The following is a 23,741-nucleotide window of genomic DNA, read 5'->3' on the forward strand; positions in this document are numbered from 1 at the left end:
AGAAAGACATGACAAAGGTCACAGAAACACAGCACTCGGCCATATGAAAAATATACGCAGTTTGACTCACTGAATAAGGCAGAGTAAAAGCTACGCTCAAGTAGCACTTGGTTCCTGTAAATTGGACAGATTTATGTGATGAGGCTATGATGGCCGTAAAGAGATGAAACATTTAATCAACTAAATACCAACAACAATTATTAATAATTTAGTCTTCTCAACAAACTATAAAACCCAGAAATGTAAATCCAAAGAGAGAGCAGGATGATGTGGGTAATTAAGAGGGTCAACAGCTCCGTGGGGTAGCACACATCTGTTACCTGCCGGCTCAGAAATCTGATGTAGGAGGATCATGGATTTGTAGTCAATCTAGACTACATATCGAGAAACTTGTCTCTAAAAACACAAACAAATCAAAAAGTAGGCAAAGAAAGAGGAGGAATAAATAATAAATAAATAAATAAGTTCCATAAGAAAGCAAGGAAAACTAAAAGCATAGGTCAGAAGTTTGTACTTGAGGCCGGGCGGTGGTGGTGCACACCTTCAATCCAGCACTCAGGAGGCAGAGGCAGAGGATTCTCTGTGAGTTCGAGGCCGGCAAGGTCTGCAGAGTGAATTTCAGGACAGGCTACCCAGGAAAAATCCTGCCTGGAAAAAAAAAAAAAATGGGTGCCCTTGAAAGTACAACCTAAGGGCCCATGGCCCTCCTGGAAAACCCTGACATTTGTACAGCGTGGTGCATTGTCCTGTGTTCCAAGCCCTGTTCCATCGGCTCATGCTACCTCCTCTACTGCTGCCAAGATGATTCGTGGGGTGTCCACGGGCACTCAGCCCACCATGGCTGAGATGAAGGAGATGACTTCCCAGGGGAAGTCCAGCTTGAGGAGAAAGAAACTAGGAAGTTCTTTAAGGTGGTGTCCTGGGCAAACTCCTTCACCAGGGTCACGGGTAATAACAGGTTCGTATGCGTGTAGGTGAGTCTCCCTCATGAAGACAAGCCCTTGACCTTGTTTACAGGTCAAACACAATGAAGTGACCTATTTCTAATCCCTTAGACTCTGTACTGTATACTTAAAAAGAATCAATTGTTAGCACTTGTTTATTTTTTTACTATGCGTATGGAGGATGGGTGTGTACAGATTCCCTCGATGGCCAGAGGCATTAGAGCCCCCTGAGGCGGGAACTACAGGCAAGTGTGAGCAGCCTGGGGTGCTGGGAATCACACTTGGGTCCACTGAACCATCTCCCCATCCCCCACCCCCCAAATAATGATTTTAAACTGTCGTCTGTGAGGAAGTATTTGCAGCCATCAAGTCAACACCACCACTCTGCTGTGCCCTCCCACATGGAAAGGGGACACAGAGCTGGGCAGTGACATTGATCACTCTCTGCTTCCTGGCAGGCAGCTATCTGTGAGTTGAGGCCAGCCAGAGCTACACAGTGAGAATCTGTCTAAATCCATGTGCACAAACTCAAAACCAAAACCAAACAAACATCCAACGCCAACCAACAAGTAGATAGAGAGGCATCAGCATCTTTGAGGATTGAAAGAGTCAATACACTAAAGATCACAATTTTGCTCAGAGACCAGGGACAGATTCCTACTAAATTCCAGAAAAGCTTCTGTAGACAGTGATAAGAGGAATCTAACTTGATACAGAAAAGGCAAAAGAATAAGAATAGCCAAGGAAATCTTAAAATCCAGGGGAAGTGGCTCAGTGGTTAAGGGTACTTACTTGCTCTTGCAAGAGACCGGGGTTCAATTCCCAGCACCCATACATATGGTGACTCACAACCACCTGAAACTTCAGTTCCAGGGTATCCACTGCCCTCTTCTGACCTCTGAGAGCACCAGGCACACATGTGATATGCAGACACACATGCAGGCTAAACACCCTTATACTTAAATAAAAATCAGTCAATCAATCTTCAAAATAAAACACAGTAAAACAAACAAACAAACAAAAACCCAGAGCTGAAGTCTTAGACTAACTACTAGGTATCAAGATGGCTTTAAACTGCGCTTGGGGCTGCAAGGCTCTAATCCCAGCCTGAGGCAGAGGGTAGAGAGTTCAGGGCCAGCCTGGACAAGCTAGTAAGACCTTGTCTCAAAATACAAATTAGAGCAAGGGCCGCAAACATAGCCTGGTGAGACAGCACTTGACTAGCACCAATAAACAAACAAACAAACAAATTAAAATAAAAAGGAAGAAAAGAAAGAGCAAAAGATAGGAGAGGAGGGAGGAAAAGGGACAGGGAAGACAGCAGGGAGCAGTGAGGAGGGAAGGGAGGAGGGAGCAGGGAGGAGGGAGAGGAGGAAGGAAGGGAGGAGGGAGGAGAAAGGAGAGGAGGGAGGGGAGGAGGGAACAGGAGGGAGGAGGGCGTGGAGGGAGGGGGTGGAGGGAGGAGGGAGGGGAGGATGCATCTAAGAGCGGCAGAGACTAGGAAAGTGCAGCCTTGGTGTAACAATTCCACAAACAGGAAGTTCAGAGACAGATTCAGAAGAAAGGATGCTTTGTTGTTGTTGCTTTTAAATTTTCATTTGTGTGTGAAAGAGTGTGTATTGTGTGAGAGTGTATGTGCGGTGTGTGTGTGAGAGTTTGTGTGCATGTGTGTGTATATATGTGTGTGCACATATATGTGTGAGAGTATGTATGTGAGAGTGTATATGCATAAGAGTGTGTGTGTATATATGTGTGTGTACATATATGTGTGAGAGTGTGTATGTGAGTGTGTATGTGAGTGTGTACGTGTGAGTGTATATGCATGAGTGTGTGTATATATGTGTGAGAGTGAGTGTGTGTCTGTGTCTAGATAAAAGGATAGCTCGCAGGAGTCAGTTCTCTCCTTAACCCCATAGATCCTGGAAATTGAACTTTGATCATCAGGTTTGGTGGCAAGCGACATCACCCACTGCACCAGCTTTGTTTCTTCTTGAAAGAGCATCACTCCATAGCCCAGGCTAACTGAGCTCAAAGCAATCCTACCGTCTCCTAAATGCTACAATTGCAGGCATGAAGCACCCAGCTCAAGTAAGCATTTATTTGGAAAACGTGTCTTTACCACTGTCCTGTGCCATACACAAAACCTGTCTCCAGTTGACCACAGATTCAAATTTCAAAGATAAACCAATGTTCTAGAAAATAGTATGGAGAATATCTTCATAGCTCCAGGTAGGCAAGCCATTAAGGATAAGATTGATAACCGGACTATGGTGAAATTAGGAATTTATCTTTATCAGAGAATTATGTTACAGCTGGCATGTGGTGTATGCCTGTAATGTCAACACTCAGAGTTGAGCCAGAAGACTCATGTTCAAGGCCAACCTAAGCTACTTCGGGAACCTTTCCTCTAGAAAAGTTACAGAGACAGTTCAGGGCCCCAAGTTCAATCCCCAGCAAGGAAGAGAGCAGAAAACCAATGAATCAGAGCTTGAAGCCACAGATGAGAGACATTTACAACACACAGATCTCCCTGGCCACAAGGTTCCTGGGGTCGAGGGCTAAATGAGCTATAAGATCTGGAAGGGCTGTCACAGTCCTTGGCACACAAGAAGCCTGCCGAAGTTTTTCATGGTGGGGGAGCTTATTGTGAAATTACTGCCAGGAAGACGTGCTCCTTACAGGCAAAATCAATAACAAGCCTCTAAATTGGTAGAAGGCACTAACCTCTGTGCCTTCTGTCTCGATATGAATTCATAATTATTTGACTAGGACAGGGACTAAGTGATCTTCCTCTTGACATGTCCCTCTCTTGTTCTGTGTCTTCTGCCAAGTCTGGCATTATTTCTCTTTTTCTGAGAGCTTGAGGCGGAGGACTCTCCCTCAGACCACTCCCAGGTAGATTTGTAGATTTCTGTCTCTTCCTCCTCCTCCTCCTCCTCCTCCTTCTCCTCCTTCTCTATCTATCTATCTATCTATCTATCTATCTATCTATCTATCTATCTATCTATCTATCTATCTCTATCTCTCTCCTTGGTTCTAGATAGGATCTCTCTGTTTAGCCCAGGCTGGCCTTGAGCTAGAGGTAATCCACCTGTCTCAGGCTCCAAATACCAAATGCAGCCCCGCCCTGACCACGTTCTTTCTGACACTACTCAGCGGAGGGTCTCAGGGTTCCCCAGCTCCTCTGAAAACCGATACTTAAGACATTTAAGCTACGCTTGCCTTCCCAAGCCCAGCGGTACCATGCACACAGACCTGTAGCAGCTCTGTACACAATGGAAGCGTTAAATGGAACTCGTGGGGAGTTTTCCCTTAGCTGTGTCAGCAGACTTGGTGAGAAATCCCCCCCCCCCCAGTGCTGGAAGCTGCAGGAAGGGGCTGGTCATGGGAAGAAAGCCTGCTTTTAAAAACAGTAGGACATGCAAGAAGGACTTGTAAGCTGGTTTCCAAAGGGTCACCTGAACTCTGCAGAGACAGGCCCAGGAAAAGTTCCTTCTCAGAGAGAGAATGTTCTCCACTTTATGGGAGTGGAGAAACCTCTGAAGCAAGGGCCAAGCCAGAGGCTGCCCTCCATCAGCAGTGACTGGAGTCCCCCCTCAGCAGGGAGGGGCAGAGCCCTGGAGGAACTTAGGTTTGCCCACAGCTATCCATTTCAACCCCCTCGCTCCCCGGGGTTTACCCACAGATGCCCCAGGACACTGACAGGAGCCAACGCTGACCTAAAGCCACGCCATCGGTTTCGAAAATCAGCTTAGTCCTTGGGCTATCTTCCAGCAGCTTTCTCAAGCCTTCTTGGCTTACAGAGTCTATACACATGCCTCCCAGCCCATAATAGCCCCGGGACCAAGGATTGACCTTGCTCCCACTTAACAGTATCCAGGTCGAACTTCAGAGGAATCAAGTGAATTAATCACAGAAGGTAGTTAGGGACAAAGAAGTCACCCTACTGTAGACCCTCCTTCCATTTAGTGACCCATAGTGGTGGTCATCATTGTCCTTCTGAACATCTGTTTTGTGTGTACACATGTGCGTGCAGCTACTGGTGAACAAATGTGAGCGTGTGAAGGTCAGAGAGCAACCTTAAGCAGCATTCCCAGGCCTCATCCACTTTGTTGTTGTTGTTGTTGTTGTTGTTGTTGTTGTTTTGAGACAGGCTCTCTCACTAACCTAGAACTCACCAAGGAGGCTAGGTGTCCTAGCTGGGTCACGATTGTTGTGATGAAACACCTTAACCAAAGCAACTGGAGGAGGAAAGGATTCACACTTCTGTTTCAACGTTCATCACTGAAGGAGGTCAGGACAGGAACTCACACAGGGCAGGATCCCAGAGGCAGGAGCGGATGCACAGGCCATGGAGGGGTGCTGCTTACTGCCTTGCTCCCCCTGGCTTGCTCAGCCTGCTTTCTTATAGAACCCAGGACCACCAGCCCAGGGATGACACCACCAACAAGGGGCTGGGCCCTCCTCCATCAATCACTAAGAAAATGCCCTACAGTCTAGCCTACAGCCCAATCTTGAGGTCTTTTCTCAGTTGAGGCTCCCTCCTCTCCAATGACTCTAGCTTGTGTCAAAAAACTCGCCAGTATACTATACTTACGACCCACAAGTGCCAGGAAGCCACCTAAATGTGTCTACCTGGTGCTGGGATTGTAGATGTGACACTAAGGCCTTTTTTTTCCCCCACAGGGTTTCTCTGTGAGGCCCTGGCTGTCCTGGAACTTACACTATAGCCCAGGCTGGCCTCAAACTCACAGAGATCCACCTGCCTCTGCCTCACAAGTGCTAGATTAAAGGCATGTGCCACCGCTGCCTATTTTTTTTTTAAATAACTTATTTTTACTTTATGTGCGCTGGTTTTTTGCCTGCATATAGGTCTGTGAGAGGGTGTTGGATCCCCTGGAGCAGGAGTTACAGACAGTTGTGCTTGCTGGGAATTGAACCCAGGTCCTCCGGGAGAGCACCCATCTCTCCAGCCCCTTCCCCGCCTTTTTAACATGTGGGTTCTGGGTGTTGAGCTTGCAAGTCCTCAAGCTTGCAAGAAGAACACTTTGACGACCAAGTCACCTTCCCAGCCCCCCCACCACTCCACCCCTACTTCCCCACCCTTACTCCCCCCACCCCGCTTTGAGCATCTCCTGCATGCCTTTAGTCAGGCACTTCACTCTCATCGGTTCCTTTTTCCTTCAGATATAGGCAAGGGCATTCCTTTCACCCCGCCCCCTAGACTAGACGGTAATAGTAAGAGATCAGACGGGATGCCACATCCGGTGCTAAGCCCTTGCACGTGTGTAAACGCACTCTCCAAGGGGCAGTAAATGGGAATCCCATCTCTGTTTCAGAGCCACAAGGACTGAGTCTCAAAGACATTGGGTTAATTGTCTGGGCTCACCTCCCAGGAAATGGCAGAAGGGGATTTGAACATCCCAGAGAGCGCAGGCAGCTGAACTAACTGAAAACCAAAATCCTCCCTCCCTGTCACCCCTCCAAGTGAAGCCACAGGGACCCTCCAGGTCCCGCGTGTTCTCCTCTCCTCTACCTAAGAGGTAACCAACTCAGCTTAGTACTGATCCCAAGAAGCAAAGCTCACAGAGGCATCATCCGACTGTGTCACCCTGGCAAGACCAGAATCCAGCCTAACCGGAATCCTCAGTCTGCTCCCTCAGTCTGCTACTGGCTGGTTGGACCAGGTAGTCAACCTTCTTGTCTGGGTCCCCAGGGGAAGTGCTTGGATAGGAAGCAGAGGAGGAGTTTCAGGAGACGAGAGAAAGTCCTCTGTTGAGCTGTCTACCTCCCAGGAAGGGGAAAGATGAACTGCGTGGGGGCAGGGAAGGTGCTGGGGGCTATGTTCTGGAGTTGTGGGGAAGGGGTAACCTAGCAACCACTGGGCTCAGCAGTCACAAAGGTTTGCGCACAGTTCCGACAAGCCTTACCCTTGATTAGTCTTCTTCTCCATTCTGGTCAGGCACCAGGGGCTTCTGCTCATATGCTGTAGTGGACATCTTCCCGGTAAGTCCTCTGGAGGGCAGGAAATGAAGTAGACTCTGGCTCCAGGTGACGACAAAGGAATGGGGGGGGGGATAAGAGGGCATCCTGTGGTTGGGTTGGTGGCTCTCTTCAGATCTCTTGTACCTGACTCTCAAGGAGCCCATGGTCAGAGGCAGGGGAGGGCAGCGATGGGCTACGGTGACCTCACCTGTCTCTCCTGCTAGGTCCCTACTGACCCCTCTAGTGTGGGGTGATGATTCATAAACTCATTGGAGCTTTTAACGGGTCATGTCTAACACTCATAAAGCAAAAACAAAAACAAAAACAAACAAAAAACACCCACAAGACACAAGTATCCATGCACATCACATGTGTAGATACTGCTTCAGAGTACTCTCATGTCCATTGCGCGCACACACACGTAAACACATACTGAGACCTGAGGAAAAAATGGATTTCTTGATGTTGTGATGGTCAAAAATCATTGGAGAGTTTCCACTCTAAAGAGCACCTTTTCCCGTAGGCAGGTGGAAGAGGGACTTCCAGATGCCCTGTCTTCAAGCATGAAGCATCTAAGCACTAGGAGAACCCAGCCCTTGCCATCGATGATACCTGCCTGAAGCTTCCTGAAGAGGGAGCCCTGCTCACTGTTTTTAGACAAAAGGTCAGGAGCCCGTAGGTCAGATGCTAGATGCTAGCTAGTCCTTGCCTGCGCAGCCTCAAATGAGGCAAAACCTTCATATACTAACCAGATGGAGGTGGTACTGAGGCCTCACAGAGAACCTTGCAGATCTGTGATCCCGAGGGTCTTCCTCAGAATGCACTCCGTTCTGTCCCTTACACTTGCATCGGGTTTACAGACTGAATCACATTTTTTTTTTTTTTCTGAGACAGGGTTTCTCTGTGTAGCTTTAGCACCTGTAACTCGCTCTGTAGCCCAGGCTGGCCTCGAACTCACAGAGATCCACCTGCCTCTGCCTCCCGAGTGCTGGGATTAAAGGCGTGCGCCACCACCGTCCGGCTTAATCACAATGCCTGGTTTCGACATCGGTCACCTCTCACCCATTTCCTTTAATTGGCTTACTTACTAGTGCACTGAACTGTAGTAAATGTACCACCCACACATCTCCTGTGTACCCCTCTCCTCCTCGTCCTACTCAAAAGGGCCACTAGGGGAATTTCCTTAGTTGTTTTATTGTCTGGCCTCATGTTTGTGATAATTCTGTTTGCCAAGAAATGGTATGTACAGGTGTGTGTGTGTGTGTGTGTGTGTGTGTGTGTGTGTGTGTGTGTGTGCGCGCGTGTAGAGGCAATTAGCAGCCTCCTCCACTGTAGGCGTTGGTTGGTTTTCTTCTTTCATCGCGTGGGTTGCAGGGATTAAACTCAGACTTGGTGACACTTGCCTCAACCTGCTGGGCCATCTCGCTGGCCCTGTGAACTTTGACTTTTCAAAAGTATTTCCAAGCTGGGCATGGGGGGGGGGGGCGGGTGACGGATGCCTTTCATTCCAGCACTCTGAAGTCAGAGGCAGATGGATCAGACTCACTCTCTGTGAGTTTGAGGCCAAGGCTGGCCTGGCCTACAGATCGAGTTCTAGGCCAACTAGGGCTACAATAGTGAGACCCTGTATCAGTGATTCCCAACCTTCCTAATGCTGTGACCCTTTAATACAGACCCTCACGCTGTGGGGACCCCCCCACCATAAAATTATTTTGTGGCTACTTCATAACTGTAATTATGCTACTATTATAAATCGTATGTAAATATCTGATATGCGACCCCTGTGAAAGGGTCCTTTGACCCCCCCAAAGGGGTTGGGACCCACGGGTTGAGAACCATTGCCCTATATGGTTTTTCTAAACCATGTTAAGCACTATGTTTAAGATTTATCCGTGCTCTGACACTATGGTTCATTGCTTCTCACAGCAATCTAAAAGCTCCATGGTCTGAATATAGCCCAGGCTTACTCATGTTTCCAGATATATGTGATGCCATTGTTTCCCTCCCCCCCCACCCCCATCCCCCCCACATACCCACCCCCACCCCACCCCCGCTGCTTTGGACCCTCCGAATAGCACTGCTCTCACAGATAAACCATGCGGCACAGCTGCAGGAGTTTTTCTTACGTCTGGGAGAGAAACTACCGGGTGAGACAACGTTCAGTTTTACCACATGCTGTCCCCTTCTCCCCCTCAGACTGTCTGTTCCAGTTTATGCACCCGCCACCAGGCCACCAGGCCACCAGAGCTGTGCCACCCATCGAGGACCCTGGCATTAGGATTCTAGCCTAATTTATCTCTCTCATCGCAGACCCTGTGATGAACACGGAGGTGAAAACCCAGTTGGCCGAGCACCTGCTAGAGAGGTGAGGCCCTGAATGCTCACGGGCCAGGAAGGGGTGGGGGAGGGGCGCCCAAAGGGGAGATGAGGCAGGATAGAAGACAGAGGTAGCCTTGGAGGAACTTGGTAAACTGGGGTCCAAGCTCCAGGAAAGCCCCCACCACCACCACCTTGGAATGCCATGCACCACGGCCTGAGTTTGCACAGGACTCTGAAATGCATACTAGGAGGAGGCAGGACAGGAGCACAGGTGCTCAGAGTTTCCAGTGACTTCCCTGATTTGGGGGTCGAGGAGTCTACTAACTGCCCTTTCAGAGACGTTTGCTTGTATTTCCTTAAATCCCAGATGGCCTAGAGCTGAAAGGAGCCTGGAACAGGATACTCAGGGGCCCTCCCAGCGACATCCTCCCAGGAATCAGGGGAGGCATGCCTTGTTTAGCGTATTCCCAGCCCACCTCCGCTGGACCAAGGGACCTCCCTGCAGCCAGGGCCATCAGGAGAGGGAAGTGCAGAAAGCCACCAGGCAGGTGGTGCAGCAGGCCCTCCTGGGATACCTTTGGACCTAGGCTGACCTCCTCCTTGCCTTCAGGGACAGAGACTAAGCATCCTCTGATCCTGGGGGTGGGGAGGGGGGGTGCTGGGAACCTGAGACACCTGGTCTCCAGCCTAGGCCAACGAGACAAGAGCGGGACGCTTCTCTCTCTGTGTCTGTGGCGTCGGCTCCGCGTCTTCTGGGAGGGACCACGGGGTGACAGGACTCGCTGGGACTGCCCTGGCCTTGGCTCTAGTTCTGACCCCTGGGGGCTGAGTCTAAGATAAGAATGGCACAGGGGAGGGTGACAGCCTCCCCAAGCTGGCCTCTTGGGGTTGCCAAAATTTTGGTTTGGGGAGAGGCCTCTAATAGGGCCAGCCTCTGTTCCCAGAGCGTGTATATATATATAATCTAAGGGGCTTTTGGTTCATCCTAGGAGTGTGGTGACTAGGTGGGTCTGAGGCTTCTCTTTCTAGTTTTAGATGTGGTCTCAGGAAGAAAGCGGGGATCCTGGGAGGTTCCATCTGCTCTGTGACAGATGAACCCCAGCTCCCTACCAAGGCATCTTAGGAAGACAGAGGCTCACTGGGACCAGATGGCATCACTGGGGAAGGATTCTGGGGCAACCAAGCTTTGGGGGCCATAGGGTGGTGCGGGTGTCATGAAGGCAGATTTCGGCCTCTGGGACTTGGGCTCCATGATAGGCACTTGAGTCCTGAGGCCTGGTGAGCCAGAGGAAAACACCGTTCAGTTCTCTTTAACCATCCCTTTCAGTCCAAAGCCAGAGCCCGAGAAGAAGCCAGAGCACTTTTCAAGGAGCCACGGGGATGCTGGGTTCCAGAAAGAACCTATGGTCCCAGGCATCGTGGATTTTGAGTTGATCCAAGAGGAGCTGAAGATCCCCAAGCCCCAAACGCCCAGTGCCTATCGCTTTGGACGTCTCAGCCACCATTCCTTCTTCTCTCGACACCACCCCCAACCACAGCGTGTGACGCACATCCAAGGTAGGGCCAAGTGGGCAGGATCTGGCTCTGGGGCCCTGCAGAAGTGGGTCTCTATGAGATCTGGTATAGAGTCATGCGTTCTTACCCCATTTCCAGGCAGAGCCTAGAGAGCATGGGGCCTGCCGGGTATCCCAAGGGCTGGAGGCTTGGAGGAATGTGGAGGCTGCGTGGGGGGGGGGGGGGGGGGGACGACGGGACACGACATCAGAGGTTCCCTCCAGAATCTCCCTCCCTCTGAGTCAGAGAGAGGGATGCACGTCCCACCTCAGAACTCTGCTCTGACCTCCAACTCATGCTGCTCCGTCCCTTTGGTCACCCACCCACCCACCCATCGGCAGCATTTACAGGGTGTGAGCTAGAGGAGGACCCTTGTCTGGACTCCGAGGACATGACGACAGGCAGAACAGACTACCGTCCCTGCTGTCCTGGAGCTGACACCCAGCTAGCTGGGAAGGAGGAGACATAGAGTAGATGTCACGGTCAGGCGGCAGGGAGGAGACGGCCACTTTCCAAAGGTCTGTGGCCAGAGTCCTCGTCAATGGCACGATACTGAGAAAGCCTAAAGGAAGTCAGGGTGGGAGCCATGAGCACAAATCAATCCAGCACGAGGATGTCCTGCAGACGGACACAAGGGCCCCAGCTCTGTTGGAGGTAGAGCAGGAGAGCCCCTGGGGTGTCTGCATCAGGGTGAGAAGTGGAAGGGAAGAGACAGATGTTTCAGAGAGGCACTGGAGCTGGGTCAGGTGGACCCTGCAGGCCGCTGGTACTGTCTCAAGGCGCTTCAGCTTGACACGGTGTGTACGCCTATAACCCTGGCATTTGGAATGCAGAGGCAGAAGGATCGCCACAAGTTTAAGGCCACCCTGGTCTACCTAAGAGGTCCTGCCTAGCCTGAGCCGCTGAGTGAGATTCTGTCTGAAATTCATGATAGTCATCACTTCACTGAATCAAGTGGGGCCGTGGGGAGGGTGATAGCGCAGAAGTGACCGTCAGAGGTATTTGAGCAAGGTCCTGCTGGCCTTGATGGAAGAAGATTCTACAGCTCTAGTCTAGAGGTACAAGTCTAGGACTTGACCATTGGCTGAAGGTGGAGTATGGGGCAGAGAGGCATGGATGCCATTCCTTAATGGTCGCCTTGAGCAACTAGAGAACCAGAGTTCCAAGAAGCCATCAAGGGTCAGCGGAGGAGGGGATAGAGGTGAGGAGGGGCCACGGGTAGAGGAAACAGCCAGGAACAGGCTGGGGAGATACCACTGTGAGAGCCACTTGAGAAGAAACAACGCACTGTGAAGACACGAGGGCAGAGCTTTGGATTAAGAGGTTGAGAAGATTAGGCCACATTAGAGAAGATGAGGAGAAGCCAGAGAGCCCGGAGAAGCCAGTAGAGTGAGGATCCTGGGACCAAAGCCGCAAAGGCCTAGCCAAGCGTGGTGACCTACGCTTGCAATCTGAGCACTGGAGAAGTGGAGACGGGAGGCTCCCTAGTGCTCGGGGACCCGCCATCCTAGCGAAATGGGTGAGCTGCTGGCCAATGAAGGCTCTGTCTCAGCTAAAAACAAGGTCGATGGGTGAGCTGCTGGCCAATGAAGGCTCTGTCTCAGTTAAAAACAAGGTCAATGGTGAGCTGCTGGCCAATGAAGGCTATCTCAGCTAAAACAAGGTCAATGGTGCCTGGGGAGCAGCCAAGGTTGTTATCTGGCCTCACCTGCACACACATGAACATACATGGGTAGACACACAGACACAGACAAACAGACACACACACACATAGGTGCGCACACATGTCTTGGCTTTGTGTGTATATGTGTGTATGCGCATTCATGCTATGAATGTGCATGTACCTATGCCAAGGTACTTGTGTGAAGGTCAGAGGACAAGCCTCAGGGGCCAGTCCTTGCCTTCCACCTTGTTTGATACAGAGTATCTTTGTTTTTCCACTCTCTAAGCCAGGCTAGCTGGCCAGCAAGCTTCCTGGATACTCTCTCTCTACCCCCCATCTCCCCATACACTAGATTACAGATGCTCGCTCACACTGCTCCTCTGACTTTTATGTGGGTCCTGGGGATTCAAACTCAGATCCTCACATGTGCATGGCCTGAGATTTTACTCACTCAGCCAGCTTTAAAAACAACAACAACATGAGTCTAGGTATTGAACTCAAATCCTCTTGTTTTCAAGGCAAAGAAAGAACTTACCAACTGAACTGTCTCCCTGGTCCTCATAGTTGTCTTCTTTAATCCACCTACAATTCATTGACCTCTCACAGGAAGCCAGAAGGACCTTAGGAGGTCTCTCGAAGGCGTGACTCTGTCTTACCTCTGCCCAACTCACTGGTGACTCCATGGGCAGTGCCCATGAGTAGAGTGGCAGTGGTTGCTGGTCTAGGTTTTTGGCTCTGATGATATGAGCTTGTGGTAACAGGAAGAGGAGGACCTGAGGGGCTCCCTGCTCCTCACCACCTCTTTCCAGCCCCCTGGAGCCCCTGGGTGTCTACCAGGCCTCCCAAACCACAGATCTCATCTTCTCTGCAGATTTCACCGGGAAGCCCGTCTGCGTGGTCAGGGACGAGTTCTCTTTGGCACCCTTGACTCAGTCTGCGCTCTTATCTGGTTGTCTGATGGCGATGCCCACCATCTCTGACCCCATTGGGGACCCACAGTCCAATCGGAACCCCCAGCTTTCTTCTGGTGGGTACTTTGGCCACACCCTTCTACCTGGGGGCTCATAACCTCTCCCAATGCATGTGGGTTGGGCAGGGGCCTGAGAAGGAAAGGTCCAATGCTCTTTATTCAGGGTTCCCCCTTTCCCCTCATTTCCTGAACCAATCTCATGTGTTATTCCCCCAGACCCTAACCCCCAAAAGGTGCACGTGCTTGGATTGTAACAAAGAGCAGGAGTCAGCTGATTTTGGACACAGTCATGTGACTTGGAGCTAGAGATAAGAGTGACATGTACACTCAGGCAGTAGTTTATCGGGACCTCCCTCTGCAGTGGAGGAGGGACTTGGGAGGTCAAGCCCTGCTTTTCTGCTGCTAGGGTTTGGGAGAGTCAGGAGAATGGGGTGTGGTAGAAACCCTGTCAGACAGGGTAACAGCCAGTGCAGGGCAGAGACGTGTGAGGGCTGGCTGTGGAACACTATACCTGTCTAGAGAGTGGTTCAACGTCTTGATAACAGGCATGGCATCTTTCCGGAATCTCAGTGTTGGCTCCGGGCATCTAAAAGGGAAGGGAAGCCAGATCAAACCGCTTGCATTTAGACCCAGTAGCCTAACGTCCTCCAGCATCCCCCAGAGGGGACTCAAGGAGGCTGTCAACATCAGCAATCCTTTTCCCATGTGGTTTCTAATGCTTCTCCCGGGGCAAAAAGGCTTGCCAAATGGAGGGGGCACTTCCGCCTAGAACCTTTCCCTCCATCCCAGTCCTGGCGACACAGAGAGGGCCAATAGGGCCTCCAAGATCTTGTCCTGTCCTCTCAGACACCTGGCAGAAGAATCTAAAGGACCTAGCTTCCCGAGCATTTACTAAGGAGATCGAGCCAAGGACCAATGAGCCTGGTGCCGAGCAAAGGATCGAGCCTGGAAAGAAAGCCTTCGTGAGTCCCTCCAAAGCTCTGCTGTGGGCATGGGAGGGGGCCTCCTCAGGGACAGCGGTGACAGTGAAGGTCAGAGAAACACAAAACCACACCTAGCAGAGAAATGCAAGACGGGTCCCTCCCAAAGCACCCTCTAGGGTCATCCATAGCTGCTTATGGGGAAGACGTCTGAGCAGAGGCCCTCTGGCCCACTTTAGGACATGTCTAAAGAACAGAGCCTGGAGCACTGGGTAGAAGTGGGTAGTGATGGAGAGGCGAGGAGGAGGCAGACTTTGAATGGGGGGAGGAAGAATTTCTTCCTGACTTCCCCACACAGGTTAGCATCCAACCTCATCGGGAGTGGAGAATCGTTGGAGGTTTTCAGACAGAATGGGGATGAGCTCCCAGGTGCCCTTCAGGGACAAAGTGGCAAAGGCAGGTGGTCTGGGGACAGACCTTTGTAATGGAGTATGTTTGGGGTAATCCAGGTGTAGAGGTCAGGATATGGCTTCCAGTCCCTGTTTGCTCATTAGGGTGCTCAGGATATCTCAGCTAACTGTCCAGGGCTTGTTTTCTTGAAAATGTGGAGGAAAATGGCTATGGTGATGACATCTCTAATCTAAGCATTAGGGAGACAGAGGCAGGAGGATGACTGCAAGTTTATGGCGAGCCTGCTTCACACAGCAAGTTCCAGGCCTGTCAGTGCTGCTTACTGAGGTTTTGTCTCAAACTAAATAAAAGCAAAGTAAAAACAAAACCACCACCCACCCCCCGGAAAAAAAAAAAAAAACAGTGGAGGTACATGCTTTAGCTGGAATTACATGGACAGGAGGCTCTAAGCCTTCCCTGTCCCCAGAGATCTCCCGAGGCAGAGAAAGGGTGTCAAGGGCTGGGAAAGCAGCTCATTCAGAAATCACTTGACAAAAAAAGAAATGGAAAGAGGGAGAGAGACAGAGAGAAGGAAGAAGAGGAGGAGGAGGAAGGAGGAAGAAGAGGAGGAGGAGGAAGAGGAAGAGGAAGAAAAAGAAGAAGGAAAAGAAGAAGGAGGAAGAAGAAGGATCGAAGGAAGGAAGGAGAGAGAGAGAGAGAGAGAGGTACTTACCTTATAAGCATGACGGAGCACACACTTATTACACTTAATCTCTCAGGAGATAGAGGTACTCAAATCTGTGAGTTTGTGAGTTTGAAACCAGCCTGGTCTACATAGTGAGTTATAACACAGCCAGGTCTATGTAGAGAGCACTTGCCTTACAAGTCTGAAGACCTGAGTTCACTCCTCAAAACTCATGTTTAAAAAGCCTGAAGGTGGGGGTGTGCTGGAGAGATGGCTCTCCAGCCACTTAAGAGTGCTGTCTGCTCTTACCGAGGATTCTGATTCAGTTTCCAGAATGCACACGGTGGCTCACAACCATTTGTAATTCCAGTTCCAGGGCATCAACAAAGGACACTACACACATCCATACATGCAGGCAAATACTCCTAAATAAATCTTAAAAAAAAAAAAAAAAAAAAAAAAAGTCTAGCATAGTGATGCATGCTTGTAATCTTTACTCTAGGGAAGCAGAGACAAGCGATTTCCAGGTTAGTGAGGGACCTTGTTTTTGGGGGGGGGGGAGGATGAGGAATGACTCTTGACCTCTGCCCTCTCTGCACACACATTCACACTTGAGCACACATGTGTACCTGTATACACATGAAAATGCAAAAACACATGCACACACAAGCACAGAGGCAGGGCATGGAGAAGAAAGGATGTTAAGCTGTGAAGAACAGACCTCAGGGCTGGAGAGACTGCTCAGTGGTTAAGAGCACCGACTGCTCTTCCAGAGGTCCTGAGTTCAATTCCCAGCAACCACATGGTGGCACACAACCACTTATAATGAGATCTGATGCCCTCTTCTGGCATGCAGGGGCACATGCAGGAAGAATACTGTATACATAATAAATTAATAAATCTTTAAAAAAAAAAAAAAGAATAGACCTCAGACATAGGAGCAGTGGAGGTAGGAATCAGGGTCGACACAGGGGCCTTGGCACAGGACACTACTTCCATACCTCTGGTGTTTGGAAGAGGATCTGCCTCTGGAGGACAACAAAGACCACCAGGGGCATCTGTGTTCAACCCTGGGATGCTGAGTTAGGATGCAGGAGGAGCCAGGGCCAATGAAGGAGGACCTGAGACAGGGTGGAGCTGGCTTGATAGCATCCTAGGTCCCTGCTGGGGTTTGGGGGAGGCAGTATCTGGTGTGGCCTGGCCTCTACTTCACCTCTTCCCCCTGGCTTCTCCCACTCTCACCAGCCCCTAGACTGTCTTATCACCTTCCTTCCAGCAGAAGGAAGAGCCTCCTCTGAGGGAGCAGGGGGCAAAGTACTCAGCTGAGACCGGTAGGCTTATTCCAGCTTCCAGCCAAGCCCTCGGCCGCCGTGGCCACCAGGGGCAGCGGGGCCACTCTTCTGGCAGAGATGGAGGAGTCCAAGCCTCCATTCTGCAGGACCAGGACCTGCTGGTAAGCCCCACTCTGGAGGCAGGGGCTGCAGTGGTCTCAGCCTCTAGGTTCCCAGGCCTTCCAAGCCAGCCTTCTGGCCTGCCTTAGGGCGGCTTCTCCAGAGACACTGCCCCCTAAGACTGTAAGACCACAAAGACCATGCCCCAGGAGTCAGTGTCCTGGGCTCTGAGCTTCTCTGCCTCTAGACAACCGGTTATCATCCTGACCCTCTCTGCGTAAGTCTTCTCTCAGGGGTCATTGGGCAATTTGGGAGCATGTGCATGTGACCACTGCATTACCACCGAAGCGCCTTTCCAGCGTCAACATCCGCTGTTCTGAGAAAGCTGCGCAGGGACCGAGAAGCTGGGAGGGGCGGGCCTGCCCAGAGCATTCTCAAGCCACAGCCTGCAAGGCTAGCCTGGACTCGGCTTCCTATGCTCCTTTCCTCCTCAAGGCTTGAAATGAGCCCCCCACTGTGTGACAGGGGATGAGGGCCATTGGCGATCCCTGTGGGGAAAAAAAATGCATGAGTGCCCGCCCCTCAGAGCCAAAGTGTCGCCACCTCTTGCTGAACGGTGGAGTCCAGCAACATGGGTAGACCAGACAGATCTCAGGATCCCCATTCAGCAGATGAAGAGGTTTAGGCTTTTTTTTGGGGGAGGGTGATGTTCTGTGGCTGGGTCCCACAACGGATGACTAGCCTAGCCGGGCTAGAATTGGTACTTTCTCCACCATAGGGCAGCCTCACCGCATCTGGAGTTAGGTTCTCAGGTCCCGTGGGGAGGGGTCCCAGGGCAGGTAAGGAGCATTGGAAGAATGGGGAAGGAAGGGCCCAAAGGCCAGTTTCAGGGTGGGTGCTGTAAGCAGGGAGGCTAGGGTGGGCATCTAGCAGGTACCGGCCTGAGGGAGAAGCCCAATCCAGTTCCTATTCCACCGAGGATAAGGTGGGCCTGCCAGGGTCTGATAGGCCCCTCCAGGTCCTTGGGAAGGCTGATTGGAAAGGGCTAAGGGAACCCTACTTTCCTAGGACTCCCAGAGCTCCACCCCCCACGACAGGTCCAGCCTTCCATAGCTACAGCCACCACCTGCAACCTGGCCTAGGAAGTCCCCAGAGCACATCCAGGACACAGATGGACCCTATACTGCGGCTGCTTGACTGGAGGAGACAGGGGAAGCCACTGGCTGAGGAGGCAGCTAGGAGCCAAGAGTCCAGGCTACTTCACTGGACGGAGCCCCTCACTAGGCACTTGGCAGGAACCGCCCACTCTGGCCAGCAGGCGGCCTACAGCGAATCCCCTACCTCCTGGCTAACATCTCCAGATTCTTGGAGCTCCTGGGTGGGGAGGCCCATGGGGTACCCCAAATCACCACCCAAAAGATACCAGCATGCAGGATTCGGTGCGTCTCTGAGGAGATGACTGGCCAGCTCTGATTTTGCGGTCCCAGTGAGGGGCCCTAGGTTCCAACCAGCCCAGTGGAGACTATGGGGCTGAGAGGTCTAACCGGTCTGATATCTCTGATATCGGAGGCTTGATTCTGTCCTAATCCCCCGCTGGATGCCTTCCTTTCTCAAGGCCTCACATTCTTTACCTGCCCAGCAGGAATCCTAAGGACAATTGTGAGAAAAAAGTCCCCCCTCTTCTCCAAGTATTAGGTCCCATGGATGAACCTTTAGGGGGAGCCAGTTTAGCCAAGCATGTGACCCAGGGACCACACGTCAAGGGGAGGAGGCTGCTGTTCCCTGAACCCACATTTGCTGGAACTTCTGTGTGCTAGAGTATGACAGGGACCCCCACTGACCATGGCCTGTCCTCTTTCCCACAGATCTTGGAACTTCTTTGTCAGATTCTACAAACAGATTCCCTACACGCTATCCAGTTCTGGCTGCTCTACGCTCCACCAAAGGGTGAGGACACACCATAATGTGGCCCTCTCTATATGGGCGTGCGGGGTGCTGCCAAGATCTTGCCCTTGTTCCTGATCCCGCAGGACAGATGTCACTCTTGGGAGTCCCAAAGCACCCCAAAGACTTCCCAGCACCACCCCTCCCTCACCCCCTACTTCTCGGCAGCATTCCTGTGGCTCTGTTCCTCGGAGGGGACCCCTCTTGAGTACTGACCTCAGGCATAGGTGTCTGGGTGAGGAAAACAGCCAAAGACTGTCCCTAGCAGGCCCAGCCCCTCCTAGCTGCTGTAGGAAACATGCACGATGATGTAAATTCAAGAACACACAGGCTTGGTACAGAGCCCAAAGTTACACATCCACTTTGGAACAGTGAGGGGAGGGGGAGAGGCTGAATCCCCAGGGACTAAGCTCACTGGAGGAAGGAGGCATTGGAGGGGTGGGGGAGGAGGGTAAATCCCAGGAGATTTCCAAATGTGGCCCTGGAGTAGCCAGGAAGGGAGGTGGGAGCAGGTGGAAGGGGCCACAACCAAAGTGTATACGGGCTTTTCTGGTAGGAGAGAGTGACTAGGGCGGAGGGCTCTGCACACAGAGCTACAAGCACTGTGGGGGGGGACCTTCCTTGGCACTGGGGAACCTATGAGGAAGTGTAGGATGATTAGAGGAAGCTGTCCTTCGTCAGGGTTGGGACTAGCTGCATGAGGCAGGAAAGGGGCAGGGCTGAGGACATACGTGCCCTCTGCTGCTTTCAGAGAAAGACCTGGCACTGGGACTTCTGCAGACAGCTGTGGCTCAGTTAATCCCCCAGCCCCTCCCTTCCCTCCCAGAAGAAAATCTCTTGAGTCAACTCCAAGAGCTTCAAGAACCTCAAGAGACACAACAGACAACCTACAGGTGGGCTCAGGGCCCTTCTGTTCCCAGAACCACGCCCTGGCGGTCAGCATCTGCCTTCCCTGGCTGAGTGACCCCCTGTAATTCCAGCACTACAGCATTGGGAAAGGAAGGCGGGATCCTTGAAGAACGCTAGACTAGGTGTATCGGTGTGCTTTGGAGGCAGTTGAGAGATCCTGCTTCCAGGAGTAGGGTGGAGAACATGCATGTGGGTGCAGGATCTCACACGCTTGCACAGCCAATGCCTCAAGTGCTTAGCCATCTCCCCAGCCGTACACTGAGGACTGGAAACCGAAAAGTTGAAAGGCTGGGAAAAGGTCTTCTCAGGAGGTGGGAGGCGCCCAGGCCTGGTGGCCGGGAATGAGCAGACTGTAGGAACTAAATTTTGGGGTACTGGGGCATGGTTGAGGAAATGCCTTAGGTTTGGAGGAGGCATATTTTGGTGGGTGGTTGCTTTGTGGATCAGGCTGGCCTCAAGCCTGCTTTGTATCTGAAGATGACCTTGACCTCAACCCTCTTGCCTCTGCCTCCTGAGTGCTGGGCTTACAGGAGTATACCACCATATCCTGTTTAACCAGTGCTGAGGCTGGAACCCAGAGCTTCACCCATGGTAGGCAACCCTTCTACCAACTGAGCTCCAACTTCAGCCCTAGGGCATCATAGGTTCTTGCTCCAGCCCTAGAGTTGGTTTTCTTTTACTTTTTGAGAGAAGAAAGGAAGACCAAGGGCTTGGGGTTCATTGGTAGACAGTTGTCCAGGCCTTGGGTTCATTTCCTAGTGCTGCAACATAATAAACGTGCCAGTGAAGATGAGCTCAACAGAGAGGCTAGCATTACTGGGCTCAGACGAGAGACCCCACGCCAGCCTCTTCACCCCTCTCTAAAGCTCCCTGCTGGAGCTGGAGGGGAAATAACGGTGTGTGTGTGTGTGTGTGTGTGTGTGTGTGTGTGTGTGTGTGTGTGTGTGAAGGGCAATAGTAGCTTACAGATCACACAAGGTAGAAGATCCCTAGTCCCTTGTCCAGAACCAGCTTGACAGGCAAGGAGCTGTGAGAAAGGCCTCAGCCCTGGCTATCCCAGACAAGAGGATCTTGGTTCCCCTTGGCTACAGCAGACAAAGAATCAGAGCTGTCTGGTTCCTGCTTTGGAGGTGCAGGGAGACTGTCTGGGTCCATCTGAGGACAGTCCTGCACCAGCTCTTCAGGAGGGGGTGTCTCGCCTCTTCTGGGAGCTGGTGGTTGACCACACCTATGCCAACCTCCCAACGCCTAACCAACCTACCACCTTTCGACTTGGCCTCCCAAGCCTGTCTTTTGTATTTGTTTATAGTCCGTCCCTGAAGAAGACAAAGACACCACCTTTATCCAAGGCAGAAAAACCAGGTAAGAGCCCTCAAAGGGAATTATTGATTCTGCAGGCACACGGAGGCCAGCTCTGGCTGGATTCCTGCCCAAGGAAGCTGGGTCGCTTCTTCATGCAGCAAACATTTATTGTGTACTTACTATGTGTCGGGCTCTGGGGAGTCACGCGGGAGGAATTGGGACAAGGTCCTATGTCATCGGGGCTTACATCTTAGAGAGGAAGTGTATATAAAGGACAGAACCCACAGGAGGACAGCAAGTTAATTTTGGGGGGTGGGGGTGGGAAGGGGGGGGCGCTCCCTATCCTGAGCCACAGAAGCTTCCACCTGGGAATGCCCAGGGAGAGTCTTCAAGTAGAGCTCCCCTCGCCTGGTATACTGATGGAAGAACACACTGGCCAGGGTATTCGGGCCCTCTGGGTGGGGGGTAGCAGTATGAGGTAAGACAAGACAGGACCAGCCTTTTGAAGAGTGTAGGACACTCTGGAGGTTATGAGCAGGATGTGGTATGTCCCCGTGGTCACTATACATGGCATGGATGGAGGTGGTATTGGCAAAAAGGGACAAAGGAGCCCAGAGAGGAGGCCCCTGCAGTGGGCATGGTATCTTAGACGGGGGGGGGGGGGGGGGGTGCGCAGCTGGAGGGGAGAGAAAATTGTCAACAGTGGCCAGGATTCTCCCTTGTCAGGCTGTGTGGCCCTCCCAAGGGCCCAGCAGAGTGTCTAGCACGCAGGAGGTGCTTGACTTGGGTTTGGTATCCAGATAAGAAAGGATCGGGGATCGGTATGGCTCACAGAAGTGAGTCAGCTTGTCCCAGTTCCCCCACTGAACCGAAGGCAAAGCTGGCCTACCTCCCTATCTGCTCTCCGGTCTCTTGCCACTGCCTCTCCCGTCCTCCAGAGTTCGTGGGCAAAGCCCAAGTCCTCCGCGTGCATTCCGACGAGGACTCGGAGGAGAAAACGACCAAGACAAAGGCCGAGAGCTGAGAAGCACAGCCCAGAGCATTGAGATGTCTGCCTAGCTCAAAGGCAGCTTCTAAGCTTATGAAGGGTGGGGCTCCTGTCTCACTATGTCAACACCAGCCCCTGGTCTCCAGCCACACTCTACTAAATAAAGTGCTGCCTTCCCCGGATGAGGACAGTTCTACCCTCCCACAGGAGTGTCTGTGTTTAGATGCTTTACTCTAGAAGAGTGGAACGCCCTCCCATGGAGGAAGCCCGGGGTACCATTCACAGTCAGCAAGGGTCTTCCCATCAGTTAATGTAATCAAGCTACTCTCCCGCCGGCATGCTCAGAGGCCTGTCTCGTAGGGGGGCGGGGAGGGGGGGGAGTCTAGATCAGAGGTCCTCAACCTCTGGGTCACGACCCCTCTAGGAGGCCATGTATCAGACATTTACATTTTCATAACAGTAGCAAAATTACATTGATGAAGTAGCATCGAAAGTAACTTTATGGTTGGGGGGAGGGGTCACCACAATGTGGGGAATGGTACTAAGGGGTCGCAGCAGTAGGAAGGTTGAGAACCGCTGTTTCTAGATCCTGTCAAACTGACAACTCACATCTACTATCACGGTCACCATGCCTGGCTGCTGCTTTCACTATTAAAGCACCCATTCTTTTTTTTTTTTTTTTTTTTTTTTTTTTTTTTTTGGTTTTCCGAGGCAGGGTTTCTCTGTGTAGCTTTGCGCCTTTCCTGGAGCTCACTTGGTAGCCCAGGCTGGCCTCGAACTCACAGAGATCCGCCTGGCTCTGCCTCCCGAGTGCTGGGATTAAAGGCGTGCGCCACCAACGCCCGGCTTAAAGCACCCATTCTTAAGGCCCTTAGCCATCCTGCTGGTTTATATTTTTCCCCCCAGGGGCAACATAAGTGACAGCTGTGCCCGTCACTGCCTCTCTGGCTTTATTGTCACCCGGTCACTAGTTGCTTCCACATTGACCTCCTCCATCTTTGGAAAATAAGGCCAAACATACCAGGCAAGTTACCATCTTAGCCACCCAGAAGGTGTGGTGCTTTGAATAAGAATGGCCCCCACAGGCTCACATAGGTAGATGCTTAGGGAGAGGCACTATTCGAACGGATTAGGAGGTGTGGCCTTGTTGGAGGAAGTGTGTCACTGGGGGTGGGCTCTGAGGTTTCAAAAGCCTATGCTAGGCCCAGTCAGTGTCTGTCTCTCACCCTGTGGCCTGTGGATCCAGACGTAGAACTCTCAGCTACCTCTCCAGCACCATGTCTGCCTGTGTGCCGCCATGCTTCCCGCTGTGACGATGGGCTAAACCAGTAAGCCAGGCCCAACTAAATGCTTTCTTGTATAAGAGTTGCTGGGGTCATGATGTTTCCTCACAGCAACAGCACACTGACTGAGACGGAAGGGTAGTGGTCCCTCTATTGTGGGACTATCACTCCATCTGTCGTTGAAGCTATTCTGTCTTGCAGGAGTGAGACTCTGTACCTAAGGTCTTTGTTTTGTCTGGTTGAACTACTACCACCACAAAAATACCCTGGATTGTGTAATTCACAGACAACTGAAGCTCTGGAGGTCAAAAAGCCCAAGGTCAAGGCTCGGGTAGGTTTGGGGTCTGATGAGAACCTATCACTCATAGATGGTATCTTCTGTATGCCAGGCACAGCAAAATGGGAAGACAGTCTTTTATAAGTCTTTAAAAGGTGAGCGCTTTTGTAAGGGTGCCTATTCATGGAGTCAGAACCCTTATGAGCCAATCCTTTCC

At 51.6% G+C, this 23,741-nt stretch overlaps 1 protein-coding gene across 6 annotated transcripts; it reads left to right on the top strand.

Moving 5' to 3' along the window:
* Positions 1 to 6,835: 6,835 nt before the first annotated feature.
* Tbata (thymus, brain and testes associated) lies at positions 6,836 to 22,168 on the top strand. 6 transcript variants are annotated; one of them, XM_037199920.1, is made up of 11 exons: positions 6,838 to 6,950; positions 7,453 to 7,593; positions 9,126 to 9,294; positions 10,576 to 10,805; positions 13,337 to 13,492; positions 14,282 to 14,397; positions 16,707 to 16,883; positions 18,687 to 18,768; positions 19,517 to 19,658; positions 20,984 to 21,036; positions 21,915 to 22,168. In XM_037199920.1, the coding sequence occupies exons 3-11, from the start codon at positions 9,248 to 9,250 to the stop codon at positions 21,998 to 22,000; spliced, it is 1,089 nt and encodes a 362-aa protein (XP_037055815.1). In that variant the 5' UTR covers positions 6,838 to 6,950; positions 7,453 to 7,593; positions 9,126 to 9,247; the 3' UTR covers positions 22,001 to 22,168. The 6 variants fall into 6 exon arrangements, with proteins under 6 accessions (XP_037055818.1, XP_037055815.1, XP_037055812.1 ...); XM_037199917.1 differs by having other exon boundaries at positions 6,839 to 6,950; positions 9,240 to 9,294; XM_037199918.1 differs by having other exon boundaries at positions 6,839 to 6,950; positions 7,457 to 7,593; positions 9,240 to 9,294.
* Positions 22,169 to 23,741: the final 1,573 nt, after the last annotated feature.

Source organism: Peromyscus leucopus, chromosome 16_21 (assembly GCF_004664715.2).
Source record: "Peromyscus leucopus breed LL Stock chromosome 16_21, UCI_PerLeu_2.1, whole genome shotgun sequence".
Lineage (NCBI taxonomy): Eukaryota > Metazoa > Chordata > Mammalia > Rodentia > Cricetidae > Peromyscus > Peromyscus leucopus.